The sequence below is a fragment of the Zea mays genome, chromosome 8 (genome assembly GCF_902167145.1).
Source record: "Zea mays cultivar B73 chromosome 8, Zm-B73-REFERENCE-NAM-5.0, whole genome shotgun sequence".
Classification (NCBI taxonomy): domain Eukaryota; kingdom Viridiplantae; phylum Streptophyta; class Magnoliopsida; order Poales; family Poaceae; genus Zea; species Zea mays.
The window spans coordinates 94,793,434-94,804,018 of record NC_050103.1 but is presented as its reverse complement, the minus strand read 5'-3'; the positions used below and the strand labels follow the sequence as shown (position 1 = coordinate 94,804,018).

Below are 10,585 nucleotides of genomic sequence, written 5' to 3'. Positions count from 1 at the left end.
CGGCTACGAAGTCCGCCAACACCTGGGACTTGATGGCCTTCAGAGGGGCGAACGAGATTGTTTCACCCATGATTTCCACCGCCCACTTTGCGATCCTGCCCGAGGCCTCTCGGCACTGGATGATCTCCCCCAGGGGGAAGGATGACACCACAGTTACCGGATGAGACTCGAAGTAATGTCGTAGCTTCCGCCTCGTCAGGATCACAGCATACAGTAGCTTCTGAACCTGTGGGTAGCGGATCTTGGTCTCAGACAATACCTCGCTGACGAAGTAGACTGGCCTCTGAATGGGCAATGCATGCCCTTCTTCTTGCCTCTCGACTACAATCGCGGCGCTAACCACCAGAGTGGTCGCGGCGACGTAGACCAAGAGGGCTTCTCCATCAGCTGGGGGCACCAAGATAGGCGCCTTTGTAAGGAGCGCCTTCAGGTTCCCGAGAGCTTCCTCGGCCTCAGGGGTCCAAGCGAAACACTCGGTCTTCCTTAGGAGGCGGTACAGAGGTAGACCTCTTTCGCCGAGGCGTGAGATGAAGCGGCTCAGGGCCGCAAGACATCCCATGACCCTCTGTACGCCTTTTAAGTCCTTGATGGGTCCCATGCTGGTGATAGCTGCGATCTTCTCCGGGTTGGCTTCGATGCCTCGCTCTGAGACGATGAACCCCAGGAGCAAGCCCCGGGGCACCCCGAAGACACACTTCTCAGGATTGAGCTTGACTCCTTTCGCCTTGAGACATCGGAATGTCACTTCAAGGTCGGAGAGGAGGTCGGAAGCCTTCCTTGTCTTGACTACGATGTCATCGACGTAGGCCTCGACTGTGCGACCGATGTGTTCGCCGAACACATGGTTCATGCACCGCTGGTACGTCGCGCCCGCATTCCTCAGACCGAACGGCATGGTGACATAGCAGTACATGCCGAACGGCGTGATGAAAGAAGTCGCGAGTTGGTCGGACTCTTTCATCCGGATCTGGTGATACCCTGAGTAGGCATCGAGGAAGGACAGGGTTTCGCACCCAGCAGTGGAATCCACGATTTGATCGATGCGAGGCAGAGGGTAGGGAACCTTCGGACATGCTTTGTTGAGACCAGTGTAGTCTACGCACATCCGCCATTTCCCCCCTTTCTTCCTCACAAGCACAGGGTTGGCAAGCCATTCGGGATGGAATACCTCTTTGATGAACCCTGCTGCCATTAGCTTGTGGATCTCCTCGCCTATCACTCTGCGCTTCTCCTCGTCGAATCGGCGCAGAGGCTGCCTGACGGGTCAGGCTCCGGCCCGAATATCCAGCGAGTGCTCGGCGACATCCCTCGGTATGCCGGGCATGTCCGAGGGACTCCACGCAAAGACGTCGGCGTTTGCGCGGAGAAAGTCGACGAGCACTGCTTCCTATTTGGGGTCAAACCCGGAACCAATCCGGATCTGCTTGGAGGTGTCGCCACTGGGGTCGAGAGGGACGGCCTTAACCGTCTCCGCTGGCTCGAAGTTGCCGGCATGACGCTTCACATCTGGCACCTCTTTGGAGAGGTTCTCCAGGTCGGCGATGAGGGCCTCGGACTCGGCGAGGGCCTCGGCGTACTCCACGCACTCCACGTCGCATTCGAACGCGTGTTTGTACGTGGGGCCGACGGTGATGACCCCGTTGGGGCCCGGCATTTTGAGCTTCAGGTAGGTGTAGTTGGGGACGGCCATGAACTTCGCGTAGCATGGCCTCCCCAGTACCGCGTGGTAGGTTCCTCGAAACCCGACCACCTCGAACGTCAAGGTCTCCCTTCGGAAGTTGGAGGGCGTTCCGAAGCAGACGGGGAAGTCGAGTCGTCCGAGGGGCTGGACGCGCTTTCCAGGGATGATCCCGTGGAAGGGCGCAGCGCCTGCTCGGACGGAGGACAGATCGACGCGCAGGAGCCTGAGGGTCTCGGCGTAGATGATGTTGAGGCAGCTGCCCCCATCCATCAGGACCTTGGTGAGCCTGACGTCGCCGATGATGGGGTCGACGACGAGCGGGTATTTCCCCGGGCTCGGCACGTGGTCGGGGTGGTCGGCCTGGTCGAAGGTGATGGGCTTGTCGGACCAGTCTAAGTAGACTGGCGCCGCCACCTTCACCGAGCAGACCTCCCGGCGCTCTTGCTTGCGATGCCGAGCCGAGGCATTCGCCGTATGCCCACCGTAGATCATGAAGCAGTCGCGGACCTCGGGGAACTCTCCTGCTTGGCGATCTTCGTTCTTGTCGTCGTCGCGGGCCCTGCCACCCTCTGCGGGTGGCCCGGCCCTATGGAAGTGGCGCCGAAGCATGACGCACTCCTCGAGGGTGTGCTTGACGGGCCCCTGATGGTAGGGGCACGACTCCTTGAGCATCTTGTCGAAGAGGTTAGCACCTCCGGGGGGCTTCCGAGGGTTCTTGTACTCGGTGGCGGCGACAAGGTCCACGTCGGCGGCGTCGCGTTTCGATTGCGACTTCTTCTTGCCTTTCTTCTTGGCGCCGCGCGGAGTAGACGCCTCGGGAGCCTCTTCCGATGGGCGGCCCTGGGGCTGCTTGTCCTTTCGGAAGATAGCTTCAACCGCCTCCTGGCCAGAGGCGAACTTGGTGGCGATGTCCATCAGCTCGCTCGCCCTGGTGGGGGTCTTGCGACCCAACTTGCTCACCAGGTCGCGGCAGGTGGTGTCGGCAAGGAACGCGCCGATGACATCCGAGTCGGTGATGTTGGGCAGCTTGGTGCGCTGCTTCGAGAATCGCCGGATGTAGTCCCGGAGCGACTCTCCCGGCTGTTGCCGGCAGCTCCGAAGGTCCCAGGAATTCCCGGGGCGCACGTACGTGCCCTGGAAATTGCCGGCGAAGGCTTGGACCAAGTCGTCCCAGCTGGAGATCTGCCCCGGAGGCAGGTGCTCCAACCAGGCGCGAGCGGTGTCGGAGAGGAACAGGAGGAGGTTACGGATGATGAGGTTATCGTCATCCGTTCCACCTAGTTGGCAGGCCAGGCGGTAGTCCGCGAGCCACAGTTCCGGCCTCGTTTCCCCCGAGTACTTTGTGATAGTAGTCGGGGGTCGGAACCGGGGCGGGAACGGTGCCCGTCGGATGGCCCGACTGAAGGCCTGCGGACCGGGTGGTTCGGGCGAGGGACTCCGATCCTCCCCGCTGTCGTAGCGCCCCCCACGCCTGGGGTGGTAGCCTCGGCGCACCCTATCGTCGAGGTGGGCCCGACGGTCACGACGATGGTGCTCGTTGCCGAGGTGGCCCGGGACCGCAGGCGCGGTGTTGCGCGTGCGACCGGTGTAGACCGAGGCTTCCCGCATGAATCGGGAAGTCGCGGCATGAGGTTCCGAGGGGTATCCCTGCCTTCGGGAGGCAGTGCTCTCGGCCCGTCGGGCCGCAGCGCCTTCCAGGAGATTCTTGAGCTCTCCCTGGATTCGCCGACCCTCGGTGGTTGATGGCTCCGGCATCGCGCGGAGGAGCATCGCTGCGGCTGCCAGGTTCTGACCAACCCCGCTGGATGCGGGCGGCGGCCTGACCCTGACATCGTTGGCGACGCGGTGCTGGAGACCCTGGGGCAGGTGACGTATTTCTCCGGCCGGGGGTTGGCCCGCCCATACCCGCCCGACGTCCCGACGGATCGGCTCAAGCGCTCCTGCTCCCTCGTCGAGCCTGGCATGCGCCCCGCGGACTTGCTCGAGCTGTGGGTCGTGACCCCCCGCCGGAACGGGGACCACAGCTAGCTCCCGCGGGATGTCAGCGCGGGGCACCGGCCTAGGAAGATCACCGTCCTCCGGCATGCCAAGATGGTTGCCTTCGGAGGGATCCCCTAGCTCGACGTGGAAACATTCGCGGCTTGGGCCGCAGTCCTCGTCGTCAAGGCTGCGGCTTCCGTCGGAACAGTCGGAGAGGCAGTAGTCACATGCGGTCATGAAGTCCCGCATGGTACTGGGGTTGCCAAATCCAGAGAAATCCCAACAGATGCTGGGATCGTCATCTTCCTCGGACCAGAGGGCCCGTAGGTCGAGACGTCCGTCAATCGGTCCCAGGGCGACCGCATACGAAACCCCAGTGGGGTTGCACTCGCCTCAATGAGAGCGCCCGCCAAAGCGTGGTCGCTTGGCGGGTTGAGGCCGAGTCGAAAAGACGTAGGATGGGAATTAGTCAGTACCTTTTGGTCGACGCGGAGCGACGTAGTCACATCGGGGACTGGTTGCACCGTCATCTCAGGTACGAGGGCGACGTCCTGCAAGCTCTCCGCGAGTGCGCCGGCGTCGTCCACTTGCTCGGGATTGGCGTGTCGCGGGGGGACGGTGCTCGCCTTCGTCTCGAACGCGAGGTCGACGCCCGGTGTGCCTTCCGTCGGGGCGCTGGGGATGTCGATTCGCTCGACAGCCGACGAAGCGCGGCCTCCCGCTTGGCCTTGGTTGCCCCGCCTCCTCCTCCGTTGGCGGGGGAGAGGACGGGGCGAGCTCGAATGTTGTTCTTCCACCGCGCGGGGAAGATGTCGTCGGTTCCGCCGCCGGCGGGCGGGATGTCGGCTGCCATTGTCGTTGTCGCGTGGCGGTGGAAGGAGTATCATGTCGTAGCTGCCATCGAAGGACATGAACTCAAGACTCCTGAAACGGAGCACCGTCCCGGGCCGGAGAGGTTGCTGGAGACTGCCCATCTGGAGCTTGACGGGAAGCTGTTCGTCAGCACGCAGCAGGCCCCTACCTGGCGCGCCAACTGTCGGCGTTTCGAGACCGGGGGGTCCCTAAGCCGACGAGTGAGTGTGCCGCGTGCCCCAGCCCAGATGGGTCGAGCGCGTGGGCGAGCGCGAAGGGGGGAAAAGGTGAGGTGGCCGGAGACGGGCGTGAGAGAGGTGGAAATCCCGCGGCCTTCGTGTTCGTCCCGCGCCCAGGTCGGGTGCGCTTGCAGTAGGGGGGTTACAAGCGTCCACGCGGGTGAGGGAAGCGAGCGGCCCCAAGAGAGCGCCTGTCCCGTCCTCGGTCCCGCGCGGCCAACCTTCTCTAAGAAGGCCCTGGTCCTTCCTCTTATAGGCGTAAGGAGAGGATCCAGGTGTACAATGGGGGCGTAGCAGAGTGCTACGTGTCTAGCGGAGGGAGAGCTAGCGCCCTAAGTACATGCCAGTGTGGCAGCCGGGGAGATCTTGGCGCCCTGCTGGTATGATGTCGTGGCTGTCGGAGGAGCAACAGAGCCTGGCGGAGGGACAGCTGTTGGAGCGGTCGAGTCCTTGCTGACGTCCCCCTGCTTCCGTAAGGGAGCTGAGAGCCGCCATCGTCACAGGGCACGCGGGGCACCATCATTGCCTATCTGGCGGAGCTAGCCAGATGGGACGTCGGTCTTGTTCTCTGTTGCCCGAGTCGGCTCGGGGTAGGGTGATGATGGCGCTCCCTGTTGACGTGGCAGGCCCGCGTCCGAGGCCGGGCGACGTGGGGGCTCCTCCGAAGCTGAGGTCGAGTCTGTCTTCTGTTGCCGAGGCCGAGCCCGAGCCCCTGGGTCGGGCGAGGCGGAGGTCGTTCGGCAGAGGCCAGAGCGGAGTCCGAGCCCTGGGGTCGGGCGAGGCGGAGTTCGTCGTCTTCCGGGTCTTAGCCCGAGTCCGAGCCCTGGGGTCGGGCGGAGCGGAGTTCGCCGTCTTCCGGGTCTTAGCCCGAGTCCGAGCCCTGGGGTCGGGCGGAGCGGAGTTCGCCGTCTTCCGGGTCTTAGCCCGAGTCCGAGCCCTGGGTCGGGCGGAGCGGAGTTCGCCGTCTTCCGGGTCTTAGCCCGAGTCCGAGCCCTGGGTCGGGCGGAGCGGAGTTCGCCGTCTTCCGGGGCTTAGCCCGAGTCCGAGCCCTGGGTCGGGCGGAGCGGAGTTCGCCGTCTTCCGGGGCTTAGCCCGAGTCCGAGCCCTGGGTCGGGCGGAGCGGAGTTCGCCGTCTTCTGGGGTTTAGCCCGAGTCCGAGCCCTGGGTCGGGCGGAGCGGAGTTCGCCGTCTTCCGGGGCTTAGCCTGAGTCCGAGCCCTGGGTCGGGCGGAGCGGAGCTTCCTATGGCGCCTTTGGCAAGGCCTGACTGCCTGTCAGACTCACTCTGTCGAGTGGCACTGCAGTCAGAGTGGCGCAGGCGGCGCTGTCCTTCTGTCAGACCGGTCAGTGGAGGGGCGAAGTGACGGCGGTCACTTCGGCTCTGCCGGGGGGCGCGCGTCAGGATAGAGGTGTCAGGCCACCTTTGCGTTAAATGCTCCTGCAACTCGGTCAGTCGGTGCGGCGATTTAGTCAGGGTTGCTTCTTAGCGAAGCCAAGGCCTCGGGCGAGCCGGAGATGTGTCCGCCGTTAAAAAGGGGGGCCTCGGGCGAGACGGAAGTCCCTCGAGGTCGGCTGCCCTTGTCCGAGGCTAGGCTCGGGCGAAGCGTGATCGAGTCACTCGTACGGACTGATCCCTGACTTAATCGCACCCATCAGGCCTCTGCAGCTTTATGCTGATGGGGGTTACCAGCTGAGAATTAGGCGTCTTGAGGGTACCCCTAATTATTGTCCCCGACAGGTACAATGCGTAAAAAATCTGTTTTCTGTTGCATACGCACAAATTTAGGATGACAAAAATGCGAGTTGAAATGAAATGGATTGACATGCATGAAAACAAAAAATCTGATTTTAATGCTTTATTTTGTCCATAAATATAAGATCTCTCCAAGAGCCGTGCAGCTTGGCTCGTTAGAACTAGTTTATGGTATATACTGATACTAATTATGCTACACGTCGAAGGTATTTATGCATTGCGATACAATATGTAAAAATCAACAAACGTTTATATAAAATGTGAATAGAAATATCATAAACATACAAAGGATGGAAGAAAAGCAATAAACTAACAATGTATCATAAAAACCTATTAACGTTAACATAAATATACATACAAAATAGCATAAAAATAGGGTCATCGATTCGTCGCCGCTCGCGCCTAGAAAAGTCGTGGGAGGTGGGACCCAGCATGGGCCACTACAGAGTGCCGCCTCCGAGGAGCCGACGTCACGAGCAGGCCTCTGGGAAACCATACAAACACGTTGTTGGAACATGGTGTGCTCAGCATGCTCAACTAATATCTTTTGGGTTTTGCACATCCGAGTGATGATTTGAGTACACAATACACATGGATCGGTATGGACGTCGCCAGAATAAACAAGCAGGAGCCAACAACAGAGTCCCTTTCAAATTAATTAACTAACTTTCGTTCACTCAGCTGACTGTCGACGCGACGCGACGCGACATAATACAAGTCAGGTACGGTAGACAATGAAAGGAGTGGAGACAGACAAGCAAGCAAGCAAACTAATGTCTTATCAACCGGTTGCGATTAACAACGCATTAATTAAGTTTGACGACGTACAGTAATATTCTCATCTCAATACAGAAATGCATGCATCTGTCGACTGTCGATTCGATTCCTCTCGGAACTAGACTTGTCAAGCATTGGCGGCGACCGACGCCGCCGCCTCCTCCGGCGTCGCATTGGCGGCGGCGTAAGCGGCACGGGCGGCTTCCTCGATCCGCGCGGCGATGGCCCTGACGCCGCCGTCGAGGTAGGCGAGGAGCCCGTCGCGGCTCCACCCCTGCACGGGCTGGCACTCGAACGCCCAGACCAGCCTGCACCCCTCGTCGGCGTCGCCAGCGACGACGCTCATAGTGGCGACGTAGCTGCCGAACCCCATGCTGCTGCCGACGACGGCGTAGCCGAGCCGCCGGGCGCCGTCGTCGATCTCCAGCAGCTTCTCCCGCGCCCAGCTGCGGACCTCCCCGGTCGTGGTGCCCGGCACCAGGGAGGCCACGTAGCGGACGCACCCGGGCCGCCCGTCCTCCCCCGCCGCGAGCTCGCACACGTCGATGCCCGGGAGGTACCGGTGCAGCGCGCAGAAGCTCGCGATGTGCGGCCACGCGGCAGAGGCCGGGGTCGACGGCAGGTTGGCTTCCACCACGCCCTGCCACTGCTCCTGCGCCGCCGCCGCCGCCGCCTCCTCCGCCTTCTCCATCTCTCCCGCTCCTGCCTGAGCTGAGCTCCTGCGCGCGCTAGCTTGTGCGGTAAGTAGATGTGCTGCGCTGCTGAGCTAGGTTCCACTTCCACGAACCACGACAAGTTTCTCTATATAGTGGTGCCGTGCGTGTGGTCGGTTGTCTTCACGTCGCATGTGGTCCCTATTGGAGTGGGAGGAGGACTAGCAGTTGTATAGCCGTTTGGGAGAGGGACGTGTCACACGCGTGTGAACTTGGGCTAGCAGCTTGGACGGTTTGTCCCCATTCTCCGCGGTCGGTCCAGACAGTACTACTACTACGCATCTTTATGCGCACTAGAGGTCGTGTTTGCTTGCTGCTATGCTAGACACCTCACCGCGGCCAGCTACTTATCCTAGTCTCAGACGACGATCGAAATCGGACGCCTGAGATGGATGCCCACCTCCGGCCAATAGTAATCTAAACAAGGCCTATGTCTTCCTATGCCTGTGCCTCTTGTCAAGTATTCTATGTTTTAAAACATCGATCATGCAAACTTATGCAAAGTTCATATTGTTAGACAGTTAGTTATTATCAGTTTTAATTTAATTCAGAAAACTAGTGTGATGTATGTGACGACATGTATGTGCATATGTATATAACTACTCGTATAAGCAGTAAACAACAGCAAAATATGCATAATTACTAAGAACAGAGTGTACTCTGTGGAGGGACCCATGCTCAAGGCATCAGTGGCTTCATTCACACGAGACATCTCATGTATATATTCGATATAGTCGTATGCAGTCGATGCAGGCAGATGTACGTAGTACAGTCCCTCGAATGGTGCCGATGACAAAGAACTGGATCAGCGTTGGTCGAGCGGACGAAGCGATCAGTCGCGAGTACGCTCCCAAAAAACCTGATCGCCCGCACACCCGTACAAGTGTAGCTCTGCGGACGGCGATTTCGGAGGACTGCTCTCCCACTCTCTCTGTGCTCGCAGAAGGTGGGACGAGAATAGTTTGAATGCAACACGTCTTTGGGATTATTTGCATAACCAGAAGAGCGTCCATATCCACCGTATTTGTACACACACAGAGGGAGGGGAACGGACAGTAACAGTCGCTATAAGAACCAGAAACTAACAGCCATTACAACCAACCAGAAACCGAAGTGTCATAAGATACGTACGTTACTAAAAGCTTTCTTGTGGTGTTTGGTGGTTTGGATGACAACCCAATTAAAGGACTAACAGGTGTGCTAAGTGTTGAACGTGCTTAATGCAAAGCTTACAGGGTTCAACACAAGTGAACAAGTGTGATGGTCCAAAGACTGGAATATCTATAAATAATGGACATTGCTTAAGTGAGACTCGGTATGCGTAACTCGGAGACAACTGATCAATCCAAGGATAGAGGCAAGAAGAGCTTCGAGGTACCGAGTGCACGGGAGAAGGTCAAAGAGGCCGAGGAACCCAAAGCCAGGGGTGAAGAAGAAGACTTGCGAAGTCAAGGTTGATCGAATTAAAAACAGTTATGGTGCATCAAGGATCACTACATAATGACATGACTTACAACCAATGAGGTAACATCTACAATTATGTGGTGTAAGTCATAAGGCTCAAGATCAAGCTCGAGAAGTGAACAATGTCACTAGAAGGAGGAGCAGTGTCAAAATCAGAACTAGAAGCAGTCCAAAAGAGCTAAGTTTACTTTGACCTTTAGATTGGGTTGTTCCTATGTTTGGATATGTTATATGTGACCTTTGCAAGGTGTTGGAGCTTATGTGTATTAATCTAGATCAAGTCAAGTTGACTTGATTGTTTTGAAGCTCTGTCTAAAGTAGATAAGCAATCCTAGAGTAAAGAGGTATGATCCCAAGACTTAGTCAATTGTTTTAGTGGCTAACTTTGTGTGTCTAAGTGCTAGGGATCATCCCAAAAGAAGACAAATTGGAGCAAAGAAGTTGCACCAGTCTGGGAGCACCGGACTGTCTAGTGTGCACTAGATAGTGTCCGGTGCCCAGGCTAGCCCTCGGTAAACAGGCCGCTCTCGAGAAGCAGTGGAGGGCGCTGCGGCTATAAATCACCGGATTGTCCAGTGTGCACCGGACTGTCCGGTGTGCCAGCCGCCCGCCTGAGCAACGGTCGGCTGCGCAGTCAGCGCCGTCCACGTCAGCCAAGCCAACGGTCATCAAGTCGCAACGGACTGTTCGATGTGCCACCGGACCGTCCACTGTGCCAAGTGGCCGAAGGGTGGGAACGGTTGGATCCAACGGTCGATTGACGTGGTAGGCACCAGACAGTGAACAGTGCCCGCACCGGACAGTCTGGTGCGCCCGTTGACAGAAAGTTGCTGTTTTCTGTCCAACGGCTAGAAGTGTGGGGGAGACTATAAATACCCCCAACCAGCCATTTGGAGGAGTGTGAGCCCAAGAAACATACCAAGTCATATAGAGGAACACTCCCAAGTGCAGCAACAATTTGTAGACTCATTGCAAATCATATTGCTCTCCCTCTATTGTGTATTTCTCTCTAGTTTGTGTAGAGACAAAGTTATAGGCCTTTAGAGAGAGGGGAAGTGCTGCTGAGAGCAAGATCAAGATCTTGAGCACTGTTACTTTGCCGGAGTGCTGTCAAGAAGGTTTTAAGC

General features: G+C 58.3%; 1 protein-coding gene across 1 annotated transcript; it reads right to left on the bottom strand.

The window, feature by feature from the left end:
- Positions 1-7,293: 7,293 nt before the first annotated feature.
- LOC100284654 (lachrymatory factor synthase) lies at positions 7,294-8,041 on the bottom strand. The gene has a single exon (NM_001157549.2). It carries the CDS (start codon positions 7,970-7,972, stop codon positions 7,409-7,411), a length of 564 nt encoding a protein of 187 aa, NP_001151021.2. The 5' UTR covers positions 7,973-8,041; the 3' UTR covers positions 7,294-7,408.
- Positions 8,042-10,585: the final 2,544 nt, after the last annotated feature.

What these genes read in the sequence shown, in the direction of transcription:
- LOC100284654 (NM_001157549.2), bottom strand. Translation starts at nt 7,972, where the DNA reads ATGGAGAAGGCGGAGGAGGCGGCGGCGGCGGCGGCGCAGGAGCAGTGG.